General features: G+C 48.8%; 1 protein-coding gene across 1 annotated transcript in view; it reads right to left on the bottom strand.

The window, feature by feature from the left end:
• ADAMTS16 (ADAM metallopeptidase with thrombospondin type 1 motif 16) overlaps positions 1 to 15,556 on the bottom strand; it is a 631,464-nt gene that overhangs the window by 282,870 nt on the left and 333,038 nt on the right. The window contains exon 13 of the mRNA XM_069613712.1: positions 5,163 to 5,335. Within this exon, the coding sequence (XP_069469813.1) occupies positions 5,163 to 5,335 (173 nt within the window). The remainder of the gene's footprint in view (positions 1 to 5,162; positions 5,336 to 15,556) is intronic.

Genomic DNA, 15,556 nt, shown 5'->3' with positions numbered 1-15,556 from the left:
TGGTTGTCTCGCCCACATGGGAGCAACTAGGATGAGCGTCATCGATTCCTTGTTCATCTTGTACACCACCTTCCTGATGAGAGGAGTTGGTGGGAAAGCGTACGCAAACATCCCTGACCAGTTCATCCACAGGGCATTCCCCTGGGAGTCCGGTTGTGGGAACCTGGATGCAAATCCTGGGCATTGTTTGTTTTCGCTTGTGGCGAATAGGTCTATAGTGGGGAAACCCCACTGAGAGAAGAGATCTTCTACTACGTCTTTGTGAAGGACCCATTCGTGTTCTTCTGGGAGGGAGTCTCTGCTTAGAGCATCCGCTAGGGAATTGAGCTCCCCTGGAACATGTTGCGATGACAGGAAGATGTTCCGTCTGAGTGCCCATATCCATATTTTCTGGGCAAGCTTGGACAGATTTGGCGAACGAGTCCCTCCTTGCTTGTTCAGATAGAACATGGCTGTCGTGCTGTCCGTCCTGATCTGCACCGACAAGTTTAGTAGATGGGGCTCGAACGCCTGCAGCGCTCGGAATACTGCCAGAAGCTCTAGCAGATTGATGTGGTTCTTGGCTACTGAGTGAGACCAGAGACCCTGAGCTGTGTGGTGGAGATGGTGAGCTCCCCACCCCGTCAGGCATGCATCTGTCGTCACCACTGCCTGTACTTCGGGATCGTAAAAGGGTTTCCCCTTTGCGAGATTCTCTCTTGTCCACCAGTGTAGGTTCTGTACGAGTGTTGGCGAAACGACCACTAGATCGTCCCACTGACCACTTGCCTGAGACCACTGTTTCGCCAACCATTCCTGCATGGGACGCATGCGCAGACGCGCGTGGGGGACCAGGTAAATGCATGACGCCATCATGCCGAGTAACCGCATAGCTTTGCGTACTGTTATCTGTTGACCTGACTGATAATGCGGAATTTGCAGAAGTATGTTCCGAATTCTTTCTTCCGAAGGGAAGGTCAATCCTTTCTGAGTATCTAGGATAGCTCCTAGAAACTGTTTTGAGGTGCTTGGCACCAGACTTGACTTTTTCTCGTTGATGGAGAAGCCTAATTCGTGGAGGAGGTCGATGGTCCTCTGAATGTTTGCCCTGCAGATTCCTGGGGTTTCCCCCGTTATGAGCCAGTCGTCCAGATAAGGGTACACTGGGATTGCCTCCCTGCGTAGGTGTGCAGCTGCCACCGCCAGTACCTTGGTGAATACCCTTGGTGCAGAAGCTATCCCGAAGGGCAGTACCTTGAATTGGTAGTGGCGACTGTCCACCTTGAAGCGCAAGTATTTTCTGTGCGCCGGGAGCATGGAAATATGAAAATAGGCATCTTTCATATCCAAGGTTGCCATGTAATCCCCCTTTTTTAGGAGTGGGATTACCTCTTGTAGTGTGGTCATACGGAATTTTTGGGGCTTGACATACTTGTTGGCAGGCCGTAAGTCCAAAACTGGACGCATTGTTAAATCTTTCTTTGGCACAAGGAAGTAAGTTGAATAGATACCCTTGTTTACCTGGTGTCCCGGGACGAGTTCTATCGCGTCCTTTTCTAGCAGAATGGCGATCTCCTCGAGGAGGATCTTCTGATGTTGTAAAGAGTGGACTTTTTGTCTTGGAGGATGGTTTAGGGGACGTTGCAGTAGTTCTATGCAGTACCCATTGGATACTGTTGACAGCACCCATCTGTCGGATGTTATCCCTTCCCATGCCTGGGTGAAACTTGATATTCGTCCCCCTACTGGGGTTGCATGGGAAGGGACCTTGAACTGAGCGTCACTGCTTTGGTGGAGGCGTGCCTCCTCCTTTACTGGGGCTGCCTCTGCCTCTACCACGTCCTCTTTTACTACCCCTACCATACGCCTGGGTAGACTGTTGTGAGCTGGTGTTCCACTGTGTACCCTGGGTGTGGGAGTAGCTATTTCCTCTATTGGAATTTTGGCCGCGGGGGCGATGAAAATTGCCATTCCCTCTTTGGTTAGGTGGTTTGGTAGTTAACTGGCCAAGGGATTTGAGGGTGTCGAATTCTTCCTTAGCGTTTTTTAGAGCGTCCTCGACTGCCTTCCCAAACAGGAGATCATTTTCCACTGGTTTGTCTAAGAGCGCAGCTTGTGTTTCTGCTTTGAATCCCGACTGCCTCAACCAAGCATGCCTTTTGATGACAGTCCCCTCTGCTATAAGTCTACCCGCATTGTCAGCGGCGTCCAGAGTTGCTTTTACAGTGCAGCCTGACACGTTCCTTCCTTCCGCACAAATGCGAGCTAGCTGGCTTTTAAGGGGTTCGGGAGCAGAGTCTATTAGTGCTGCCACTTCTTCCCACTGGTGACAGTTGTAGCTAGCCAACAGTGTGGTGGAATTCGCGATTCTGGCTTGGTAGGCTGCCGTGGAAGCTACTTTCCTGCCAAAACCATAAAGTTTTTTACTTTCTTTGTCGGGGGGAGCCTCAGAGGAAGATAATGGTGTACCAGCTCTTTTGCGGGTGTTGGTTACTACTAGAGAGTCTGGCTTAAATTGACCTCTAATATATAGGGGGTCCGACTGGGCTGCTTTAAACAGCTTCTCCACTCTCGGATTTACAGGTCTTGTCAGGTTTGGGTTGACAAGGGATGGTGCTATTCTGCGTTGAACAGATTTTAGGATGGGAATGGTCTGGGCTACTGGCTTCCTTTCCCCTATTAGTTCTTCCGCAAAGTCCCTTTCTTCCTGGACACCTTGTGTGTCTATGTGGAAGTGGTTAGCTGCCCGAAAGAGCAGTTCATTCAGGAGGGGCTGATTATCTATTGGGGAGTCAGACACTGGGGCTTCCCTTTCGACTGGTGAGTCCATTCTGAAAATATCTGGGCTATTTTCTGGCTCATCCTCGTCTTCGTCTTCGCCGTAATAATCTGATCCTGCAGGATCTTCTGGCGTGTCAATTTCCTGACCTTCTATCAGGGAAGAGTTTCCTTGGTCTGTAGGGAAGAGGTAAGAATAGGGTTGGACCTCGATGGGGTCTAAAGGCCTAAATGGTGTCTCGACCCGGGGTCTTTTATTTGAGGGGATAGGGTCCCCTGACCCTGAGGGAGAATCTTCCTGAGGGTTTAAAGCTAGGAGTTGTTCAGGGTGTCTTTCGAAAAAATTCGCCAAGGAAGACATCCTTGACATTACTCTGTCAATGTCCTCGCATGACCAGAGTTTTGAGCTTGGGGTGACCTTGCTGGGACTTTCTATGGATTGGCCCTGAGAAGACTTGGTCAGTTCTTTTGTAGTGGAGGACTGCAAGGGTTGTTTCCTTTGCTGTTTACCCCCTTCCCCGTGGGTGGAAGTGTGTTTCCCCTTTCCCTTATCTTTCGACGCCTGGCGTCGAGGATCGGAGGTGGAATCCCTGTCTTTCGAACTAGCCTTCGAAACTGGCCCCTCTTTACTCCCAAGTGATGTACCCTTTTCCTGGGGTGCAGGCTGGGGGTGGAAGTCGTGTTCGTCTCCGGACGATTGATCTTCCGGGATATTAATGGTCGAGGCACTCTGTGCAAGTGTGGAGGCTTGCCTGACGTCGTGCGGCGACCTCGACCGGGACCGCCCAGAGGACGTCCTTTCGGACCGCTCCTTCTGTGCCTCTTTCCGAGGTTTCGACGACGTCGAATCTCGGGTGGATTTTTTGTGTTTAGCGTGTGTATGTGTAACGCTTTTGTCGCCGGGGGACTTCCCCATAGTCGCCGGGACGGACGACCTTCCGAGGCCGGGGACGTGCGTTCGGCTGTCCTTCGACGCCTTGGTGCCCTCGCCGTCCGAAAGTTCGGCGTCGCTGCCGTCGCTGAAGGTACCCTCCGCCTCCATAGCTGCTAGCTTGGCGTGGTGGGCCCAACGCTTGGTGGAGCGGTCCTTAAGAGTTTTGGCCTTAAACCTATTACAGGCCCTGCAACCCGTCTCGGGGTGGTCTCTGGGTAGGCAAAGGTTGCACGTAGCGTGCTTATCTACCCAAGGGTATTTCTTATTACACTTGGGGCAAAACTGAAAGGGCGTACCCTCCATACGCGCCTGTGGGCAGCGGGCAAGTGTGTGTAGGTAATAAGGTGTCGAGTGTGGAAGTGTACCACCCCCACTCTCCCTACTTGTAGGGCCGAGGCCAGCGGCCCAGGCCCGAGCCGAGGCGGAAGCCTCAAGGCCCAATCCGTCGGGTATTCGACGTTGATCTCCTCCCCGGTTCGGCGTCGAGATGTTGATCGACGAAAGGTTGGCCAAACGGGGCAAATTAGAATTAGTTTAGAGTGAAAATATGGCAAAGCCAGGGAACTCCGATAAAGTGCTTCCGACCAGAATGGCGGAAAAAAACAATCTGGGGATCCTAGACGCGTGAGGGATCATGGGTACAGGGGACGTCACACTAGGGATAGTATTACTGGCACGCCCTGTGTCGACGCCCATTTTTCGACTTCGAAAAACAAACTGTAATACTCCGCAGCTTCCACTAGATGTCGGCCTATGCACAGCATGTGATCTAAGCAGATTCCACAAGCCTCAGAAATATATATATATATATATATATGGTAGCGGGGTAAGGGGTTAAAAAGGATGTGATGGGGTTGGGGTGGGGTTAAAACAATAGTATACATGGGATTTTAGGGGGACCCCCCAAATAAAAATGAGAAAAACAATTAGGTATTTTTTTCAGTATTTTGTCCCCTCTGAAATGTACCTTGCTGACTCGGTATAAGACCAGGCTGGCAGAGAAAACAATGACCTCACTCGCACCAAACTGAATGCTTCAGATGACTGTTTTGGTTCTTTAATCAACTCTCACATGCTCTTGCATCGCCATTGATGACCACTTTCAGTTTCATGATTCTGGTCATTCTCCACCTGAGTGCAAAAGGAGACAGCCAATAGCTCTCATGGATATCTACCCCACGTTTCAATATGTGCAGTATCCCTCCAGTTTCTAAGATCTGCATATGTGCTTATAATTACCCAATTTAATGGAATTCAATTAATCGACATCAGAACGATGAAAGGCTGGGTCGGCCCAGCTACTATTTAAACTTGTGAATCACAGGCTGGATGGATGTATGAGATGAGTGCTTAACTCCCTCAGCTATCTTCCCTGCATACCTACGTGAACCTCATGCACATCCCATTCATAGAATTCAATATAATGGACTCGTGCAGTGTAAAAGATTGGGCTGAATGAATGGTCGTTTACCTTCTACTTTGGTGTAAGGCTTCCAGTTGTAGTACCATCCTCGGAATGGCTTGCTATTGTACTCTGCACATTGTTGGGCCCGAAAACCAACGCTGTTTTTGGGGCAGTTCTGACTATTGCAAAGTTTGAACATACGAGGGGAGCCGTCACAGAACTTGCCTCCATGTGAAGGGCTGAAATGATAAGAAGTAAAGAAAGACGATCAACAAAGACCAAACACACTCCAGAATAAACTCAAAAGGACACATGAACACAACTTGAAGCTGCTGTGAAAAGATAGGTTTGTACTGTGACGTGTGGGAAATATGGAACAGTCGCCTGCACACCATGCACCACCTACACCGTGCTTTATCAGGGAATTTCTCCCAGAATCAAAGAACAAACAAAAGGTGTGGAAATGCAAACTTTCACTCAGGAAATGCCATGCCTGACTTCAACCAGAGCAGCAACACCGTAATCTTATGTCACTGTTACTGTAAGCGTGGCCCAGTTGGTTTAACACTGACATATCCGAAACAGTTTAACAATTATAGATGTCAATGGTCCATTTCATCATTATATTGATAGATTTCTTTCATTAAAGAGGCTTTTGCCTGATGTGGCGTTCGATAGTCTGCAATCACCAGATATGGTGGCTCTTCCAATGTTGCTGCAAGACGACTGAGGCCAATGATGGCAGATGCACTCACCTGGAAGCCCCTCCATTGAAGTTGCCTTCTTACTTTTAGAAGCTGATTGGTGCCAAGTTGGGGGACCTAGTCCAACAAGCACCTGAATATCAGAAGCTGGTTATTTCTATCCACCCAAGATCCCCCAGTGGCATGGAGCGTATCACACATGGCTTCCCTCCAAGCCTCATCAATTGTGTCATCCAGGCGTCTGGCAAGAGTGAGATGTTGGGGATCCTGTCTTCTGTGATTTCATGATCATCAACCTAACCTCATCCAAATCTGCAAGAACAACAGTCCTGACTATGCCAACCATTCTGAGCTTATTGAGGAACTGGCCATTTGCATGATTAATGGACACATTCGTACATTTGGTTAGAATCAGTGTAAGTGATCTGGATGCGGAGTATTGCAGAGAAGGTTTATGGCATAATATTTCCCTAGTCCTACTGCCCATGGGATGTCTCGTAAACACTTCATATGCAGATAGTGAGGGTTTCTCTATCTCTCTCTCTCTCTCTCTCTCTCTCTCTCTGCCCCCCCCAGCACCATGTCTCATTCTCCGGTGCTGGGGTGAGTGTGTGCCTGCCTTAGGCGCTGAAATCATTTTGTTTTTATGCATTCAGTGTTGGTGCCGTAACATGTGCACGTTCCACTCCCCCACTCTTTGTCTCCTCTTCCCGCTTGCTGGGCTCCACCCTCCCTCTTGCCCACCTTGCTCCCATTGGCCATCCTGGCCCTCATAGGCAGCCCCTGTCATGGCCGCACCCCTCCGCAAAGGATCCCGAGGGAAAGGATGGCTCCCAGAGAGAGCTTCAGATACTGTCTGCCAGTGTCCGCTGGGGAAGCTAGGAGCCTGCAGCTGACAATCTGCTGCAACCAATCAGGTAGGGGGCCAGAGACTACAGTACTCCCTGCACCCTTTGACACTGACCCAGCCACCCCCTTTTCTCTCCTCGTAGTCTTTCTAACTACAGCATCTTAGTAACCTATTTGCTTAGCCTCTCCAAACCTCTACCCTTGATATTCACTGTCCTTGTATTGCTGGAAAGTTGAATCTGGGTGTTTTGCATTGCTGTTGTGTTAAAAACTTGGTGTTTTTTCCAATTTTAGGAAAGTTGAATTTGGGTGTTTTGCATTGATGCTATGTTTAAAATGTGATTTTTTTTCCCCCTTTTAGGAAAGTTGAATCTGGGTGTTTTGCATTGCTGCTGTGTTAAAAACATGGTGTTTTTTTCTCCTTTTAGGAAAGGTGAATTTGGGTGATTTGCATTGCTGCGGTGTTAAAAACAGAAAGTTTAATCTGGGTGTTTTTGTATTGCTGCTGTGTTGTCTCATTAGGCTCTCTCCCACTTTCTAGGTCCCTGCCAGCTTGGTGTTCAATTTATTGTTGTGCATCACCTGTCTATTCTTTTTGTGTGTTCAGCTGTGTCTGACCCTCCCCCTTCCCCTGTGCATCCAGTGCTGTGCAGCACTGGGATGTGTGTCTCTCCTTCTCACTGCCTCCTCCTACTATCCTGCTAGCACCCCCCGTGGTACTTTCCGTTTCCCCATCTTCTCTTACTGCTATTTTATTGCATATCCTATCCCTCTCACAAAATCTGGAAGGAAAAAGTTCAAGAGTGACAGCCTAGTCTGCAACCCAGGCCTCCCTATCGCTGATACCTACACCAGTGCTTCCTCCAGACAGACGTTCACCAACATTCTCTTTGTTGTTCCCTCACCAGACCTATGGACCCCATACATGGTCTTGGCTCTCTCTCCTATCTCCTCCTCTCTAATTAATGGTCGCACACAGTGGGAGGTCCTTTTGGCCTTCTTCCAATCCTCCAAGACCATCATTAATGTCTATCTTAATGTCACTGGCTTGGTCCAGGGGCCTCACCCAACCTCCTCCTTTTCGATAGGCGTCTTCTGCATCTTATCAACTTCCTTCCTTCTCCTGCTGGTCCTACCGGCACCTCTCTGGCTCCTCTGCCACCAACTTCTTCCGCCTCCTCTCTGGCACCTTCCTCCTCCTCTATGGCTACCTTGCCACCACCTGCTATCACCTCTGCCCATTCTCGGGCCCCTCTATCACTTCCACAAGGTGTACCTCAAGCCTGTACTCCTACCCAGAAGTCTTTCAAAAATGGCAACCTGCTCCACGTTTGACACTCTCAACTCTCGCTCCACTATCAAACACTCCTCTGATATCTCCTCGAAGAGCTTGAGCTGGATGTCCTCACTCTCACTGAGACAGTCTCCTCTCTGATGGCTACAATATCCTCTCTGTGCCCAGAACCAACCAATGTGGAGGGAGGCTAGCTCTCATCTTTCCGGAGTGGATCCCTGCTGCTGTCATTCCTTTGCAGGCCTGCCCTTCCTTTGAATGCCAGGTATGCAGGCTCTTTATCTCTCTTGGCCTTTCTATGACTGTGGCTACCATCTATAGGCCACCTCGCCAGGCTTCCCTCTTCCTCTAAGAGTGGTCTGCCCTCTCTTCTTCTCTCCTTGCCTCTACCTCTCAACTTCTCCTCCTCAGAGACCTCAACATCCACCTGCATGCTTCTGATCCCTACTCTGGGCTCTTCCGCAACCTCTGCGGCTCTCTCTCTCTCTATTCTAGCCTCTGGTCCAACGCACACTGCCGGACACACCTTGAATGTTCTCATCTCCTCAGACATTTATCTCTCTAACCCTCTCACTACCCCTCTCTCTTGGACTGACCACTTTCATCTTTCCGCTCACCTGACACTCTCTGTCCCCCAGGCAAAGCCCCCCCGAGCACTGCCACCTACCTTTTTGGTCATTTGGCCCATGAAGCGTGTGTCAGTGAATGTCTTTGCCTCGACTTTCTTTGCTCCTCCTAATCCTGCAGCTGACTCACACCCTGTCACCACCCTCTCGAATATGCATCTTGTCATTTCCAACACTCTGGGCATCCTTGCCCCTGCCATAAGAATCCGTCTGAAGCCTACCTCCAAGTGCAACTCTTGGTATGACTCTGACTTCGACGCCCTGAAGCATAAGTGCAGGGTGGCTGAGATGAAGTGGAGGGTGCATCCTCTGACAAACGGGTCCGCCGCCTGCTCCAAAGGAAATACAGACTCTCTGTCTTGACCAAGAAGAGAGTCCACATCCAAGCCCATGCCTCTGCGGCCTCTCACAACACGGCCAAACTCTTTAACTCTGCAAGGAGCTGGCCAAACCTTCTGAAGCCTCCACCTCTTCTGTCCCCTCCCAGGCCCTCTGTACAGCTATGGCTTCTTACTTGACTACTAAAACTCAGGACATCCTTTCCTTGCTCTCCTCTTCCTCTCCCCCTACCATACTCGGCCCCCCTCTGGCTGGCTCTCCCTCTCCTCCTCCTTTCTCCTCTGTCTCTCTATTAACGCCTGATACACCTGACGATGTGGCAATACAAGTCCGATCTATGAAAGTGTCATCCAAACAGGTGCTCCACTGCTCCTCCAGAACCATCAATGACGAAATTGACACCTTTGCTCCAGCCTTGGCTGATTTCTGCAATTACTCTTTCGCCACTGTTGTGTCCCCTCTCTCCTCAATTACTCCCTTGTGCACCCCTCCTTAAAAAACCTTCTGCCATTCCTACCTGTCTGACTAACTATCCCCAAATATCTATCACTCCTTTCCTGGGCAACTCCTGGAAAAGCTGTCCACCCCCAGGTTCCTCTCCACACTGAAACTGTTGGTTGTCTCCATGACCACCAGTCTGGCTTCAGAGCAGCCAGAGGCATGGAAACTGCTATCCTGAACACCGGTGAAGATCTGCTCTTCAATCTCGAAACAAGCACCCCTTCTGTCCTCATCCTCCTTGACCTTTGTTCTGCTTTCGACACAGTCAATTACACCATCCTTATCAATCAACTCTGTGAGAACCTGGGCATCACAGATCAGGCCCTGGAGTGGCTGACCTCTTTCAGCCCGGACCGGCCCACAAGGTCAAAATTGGGTCCTTTCTCTCTGCAACCTCTATTTTCACCTTTAGTGTTTCCCAGGGCTCTAACCCCTCACCCTGGCTCTTTAATCTCTACATGGCCCCTTTGGCCCAACTAATCTCTACCTTCTGCTCTAACATTCAGTGTTATGCGGATGAAACACAGATCTCTTTCAGGCTCCCTACAGCCTCCTCTCCTCTGTCGCACATTCCAGACTGTGTATCCGCGATTTAGGGTTGGTGCGCTGCCAACAATCTCTGCCTTAATGCCAGTAAGACAGAGATCCATCTCATCAGGACCCCTGCTCCCACTTTGCCTCTCTCACTCTGGCCACCCTCCATGGGCCCTCTTTCGTCACCTTCCTGCGAGGTAAAACACCTTTGTGTCATCTTCAACTCCACTCTCTCCTCTCCTCAAATCACTGACCTTACCAAGAAGGCCCATTGCCAGCTGCACCTCCTCAGAGGTACTCTTCCTTTTCTCACTTTCCCCCAGAAGCTCACTGTCTCCAGAGCCCTGGTTCTCTCTAGGTTGTACTACTATAACAGCCTCTTTCTCAAACTGTCTTCCTCTACTCACCGCCCACTGCAACTAATCCAGAACAGGACTGCAAGACTTATTCTTGGCCTCACGCCCAGGGACCGTACCTCTCCAGCCCTGAAATCTCTCCACTGCCAGAAAGGCCTACCCTCTCAAGTGGAATGTGCGCACACCAGTGGTCTGGAGGAAGAGACCTTCGATTAAAAAAAATACACTATATTTTGTGTGTTTGCTATATTATCAGTTCCCTTACTTGACGTTCCATGGTCGAGGCTTCTGAGGAAACAGAGATAGACTGAGGTTATCGGTGTGGAAGGTCAAGTGAGAGCAGTGTGAGTGGCATGAGTTTAAGCATAAGGGGCCAAGAGAACCAGAGAACTCAAAATACCCTAATTCCCAGGGCATGTTTCAAATGTTTTACAATGCTCTTTGCTTGGTGTGCTATAGTCACCCTCCAAGGCAGCAAAGTATGCCCCATCAGAAATCGTGTCACCCAAAGCACCAGGCCACACATGCCCAACCGGCCTGTATGCAGGGTAAAGACTGCACGACAATACCAGGGGCATAGACCACATCATGCCATCCACATGCCAGGGCCATAGAATCCACTATACAGCACCTAGGTGAATTTCTAGAGACACTCAGGGCCGCCTGGCACCCTGCCATGACTGCACAGCTCACCTTTCACGCAAGCGTACACTATGTTGGCTTTCCACATTCTTGGGCACCAGAAAACTCTTCTGACAGCAGCAATCAAAAAAAAACTCAAGGGCAGCTGAAGACATCACTGCAGTGATCAAACAGAGTCTTGGAGGAGATAGGGAAGATGTATAGGTACGCAGTTCCCCTAACTGGGGTCTGTAAATCACTGACCCTACAAACCAATACCATGACACATCAGTGCCATGTTCCTTCCTCTCCCGTAATGGCAGGTTCAGAAACGATCTGGAGGGTTTCTGAGAGCAATGCCCATGGTTATGATTGATTTTAAAGAATATTTATTCAGCAACACTGGTCAAAACGACCAGCCGCACAGTGAATTTACTCATCAAACTGGCCCAAATTGGCCCAAAAAGTGGCCCATTTTGACTAAAAAAACAGGCCCACACCAGCATATTGTGTTTTTGGTTCGGTCATCGGCCTATTGCCCAATATGCCAGCCTGAGCCTGTCACAGGGGACTTGTGCCTGATTTTCTTCTTACCTTTTGGCCTCAACAAAGGGATGTTCCCCGTCTGCAAATCACTTTCGTCTTGAATAGCGAGGAAGAGATGCAAACTAAATAGCCATGTCAACAGTGGCCCTGTGATTACAAGCGGTGCCTACACCATTCGAGTCAGATGTCAGCACCTGCCTCCCAGCCCCGACTTTAGATCTGCGTTTGAACCGAGAAACATCCCTCTTATTAAGCCATTTGGAAACGTGAAGATCGAGGAGACATTTTGCTGATGGATTGACGACTCTCCTTAAATGGCTGCCAGCCAGTACCTCGCACATCAAAGTGGTTCATAAAATGGACAGTATTTCTGCTCGCCTGTCTCCTTCGTGAGCTGGTTGGATGATGTGCAAGTCTCGCCGGTCACGGGTTCAAATCTTATTAACATCGACTTGTCGCGTCATGAACTGTGTGCTTCAGATTCAGTGCACTCAGAATTAGGCAATGAACATGTACATCATGTTAGTAAACTGAGCAAAAGGCCTATGTGAATTTTCCTGAAACAAACTGCCAGCTTTCAAGGAGGCAGGAGGTTGCTGCTGGAGGCAGGCTTAGGATATTTAGGGAAGTCTTCATAAATTAGAGTGCATTTAGGCTAGTTGTAGGAAGAAGGTAGTGAGAGGTAGTGAGTGACTGGGAGCTACACGCACAGTGGGGGTGGAGTTGGTTTTGCTTTTGCAGCTCTGTGTGACACCTTCAGTGATTTGGGGTGGGTAAACTAAAAGAGTGCCATCACCAGAGGCTTGAGGAGGTGGGTGATAAAACAGTCAGCATCTGTCACTTGAAGAGAGAATGAGACACGCCGCCATTGCATGACACTCATGAGGAGGAGCAGCAAGAGCCAAGAGGTCTTGGCGGCAGTTTGTAGGAGAGGGACACTAGTTGATTTTGCTGGGAGGAAGCGGCAGAGATTCAGGGAGGCAGGTGACACACACCAGTGCCCATCTCTTGAAGCGAGTGGATGAGACATGTGCCATCAGTTGATACCTGGAACGAGGAGTGGGAGGAGCCACACACACCTGAAGGTAGCTTTCGTGGAGAGTCACACTGACCTGACTTTGTTTGAAGGCAGCCGCTGAGATTTGTGGAAATCAGTGGCACATATTTGGACACACCCAGAATAACTTGTCAGCATGCAAATGAGTCAGGATCTGGAAGAGGTATGCTGCTCATTGTTTTTCCACTCCTAAAGCAGCATGGACTGTCCAATGGGAAGGCCAGAATTGCATCTGGTCAATTGAAGGTTTCATACAACTCATGTTCCTCACTCCCTGTCACAAGTTACCTCTAGTGTACATGCACCAGTACAAAGAAATACATGGATTGTGCACCACGACAATCAGCATCCAACTGAGACAAAGGGGAGGTTACACTTTCAGTTCCATTGACTACCTTAGGAGTGTAAGGGGGAAGTGTGCAGATTTTATCTATACCTATCAGGGAAGAATAGCAGATAGAGTACTTGAACAGAAGGAGAAATATTAAAATCCCAGGACTCTAACGCCACCGCCCCCATCCACTGGATCAGACAATTTGATGACAAGATGGATGATGATCAAAGCAAAGACTATGCTCCATCAGAGTCTAGCTGGGAACAAGCATTGCTGTTGGAGCAGAGATACTGAGGGGCAGGAGAAGAATGACACCACCACGGATACAGATGATGTAGTATTAACAGAAGCTTGCCTCCCACCTGTACACAGTCTCTTTCAGAAACAGCCTTCCTGTTGCAGATCGGAAAGCACATCACACCATTATGTGGCATCCAGAACACTACCAGCATCCCCAGTGCCAGTACTGTCATGCCCACATGAACGCAGCGCTAGGGCTCTACAAAAGTCAAAAGTGTGGCAATACTTTACAGAGAATAAACAGCAACCAAATCTGGCCACTTGCACACGCTGCTGAAAGGTACTGTGCTGAGGGAATACAGTGACCAACATGGATATCACATCTACGTGGACACATATGAGGCAGCACCGTGTACAGACATAGGAATAAGTCAAATGACCTGAGGTGCATCTCTGTGCACACCATCAAACAAGAACCATAGACCCTGTATGCATAATTGTCCCTCAAAATATTGAAGCTGTGTCAGTGCTTATACGCGGGACACCAAATGCTACCCCCTGTACCACAGTGGTGCATAGAAGTGATCCCCATTGTGCCAGGGCAGTGTTATTAAAGTGCTTGAGCATGGTCGAAAATATCACATATCTCATGACAAACAGCACTTGCCTGATGCTAACCTGGCTATAAAGTTGACAAAAGATCTCTTGATGTACAGGTTAGTTGAAAACCCTGGATTCCGGCACCTTATTGGGCAAGCCAGTCACCGCTCAAAGGTTGGTGACGGTAGGGTTCGTACTAAAATAGACCATGGGAAAGAAATTTCTCTTTACCATAGTCATGTGATCTAGTGGTCAGAGCATTCACTGCATGAGACCAACACAGCATAGTTGGTGCCCTCCGAAAGCCAAGGGAGGTCCTAGACTAGTTTAAGGGGCATCAAGTGTGTGCAGTTGGGCACCTGGAAACCTTGTGCATTCAAGGGTTTCAGGTTAGAAGCCACAGAGGAATTGCCACTTGGGAGAAGGAGGAGGAGATGGAAACAAAGTGGCTAACACCACATATTTTGCATTTGTTTTTTTTTGTTGCAGCAGAAAATTGATTAAATGTCCTGTCTCCTTACGTCTCCTTACGAAATGGCAAGACAATGCACATCACTTGCTTTGCTCATGTTCTTCATCTCACTACATGCTTTATCAGAAATTACGAGCCTATGAAAGAAATGGCCCTGTGGCCCAAAAGATCAGTTCTCATTTCAGCAGGGCTTATTATGGCAAAAATACACTGTGCCAACTGCTAGTTTCCACTGAGCAACCTGAAGAACTAAGTAGCCACCCATTGGAACACTACTTTGCATTCGCTGAACAGTCTATGTGAGCAGTGCAACTGCATCACATAGTATGGCAATACTCACAGCAGAGCTCTAGATGAGGCATGTTCTAACACTGTCAGCCGCTGATTTCCAATGTCTGTTCCATGCTAAGACCTTTCAAAGAGACCGTCAAGCAATTTAGTAATCACAATTCATCCCAGAGGGAGGTTCTCCCTCTGGTGTACCTGCTTGAGCTCAGCCTGACCATCATGGAATTGGCCTGTGATTTGGCAGGTGGTGTGGATGTGGCACAGTTGGTGAGGGACCTGCTTTCAACGTTGCAGGTGATCCACAGATAGTTGCATTCAAAGGTAACATTGAGTACCTATAGATTTCCTTTCTGGACCCACATTTCAAAATAAAAGGGGCAAAGTTTCATCTACATGTCTTGGTGGAGAAGGATTTACATCAGGCAACACAAGGAAACACTGTGCAAGTGTGCAAGGATGCTTTGCTGCAATGCAAGTAGCATCAATTGGAGAAAGATCACAGGCAGTGGCAAGAACAGCGACCAGATCAAATTTTGCCTGCTACACTAGGCATATCAAGCTCACAGAAGACATCTGCATCGAGGGGGCAGCCTCAGTACAGACACATCCAAAACAATAATACACAAGGGTAAGAGCATAGCAGAACACCACCTCGCTCTAGTCAGATATGTAATGCGTCATGGCCCAAAGTATCCCAGGGCCCAAAGATATTAGGTGCTGTTGGTCTCACAGCTCATGTTACCCTTGTTAATATGCAACATTCCACAAGCAGAGCCTGCACAAAATTATTTGATCCACATGGACCCATCTCTGATTACATTAGAGCTAAAGCCAAGGAAAGGCATTAGGCACAGGGAGTGCCTGCCCCACTTTCTACCCTAATAGTGATGGACCATGAAAGCTCAGTGTATAAAGGTCCTGTATAGGGCTTTGGCATCCCTTGCTTTAATGAAAAAGAGGTTGCAATGGCGAATGCTAATAAGGATTCAGCTATGATCTTATGATAGTATATGTGAGCAGTGTGTTCAGTGTTACCAATGCAGCGGGCTGCTTTCATTGAAGCTTTCCTGGCTGACTATTGCTGGAGGAGGAGCTGTTT

This window comes from Ambystoma mexicanum, chromosome 5p, assembly GCF_040938575.1.
Source record: "Ambystoma mexicanum isolate Mex_15411 chromosome 5p, UKY_AmexF1_1, whole genome shotgun sequence".
Classification (NCBI taxonomy): domain Eukaryota; kingdom Metazoa; phylum Chordata; class Amphibia; order Caudata; family Ambystomatidae; genus Ambystoma; species Ambystoma mexicanum.
This window is presented reverse-complemented; position numbering and strand designations above follow the sequence as displayed.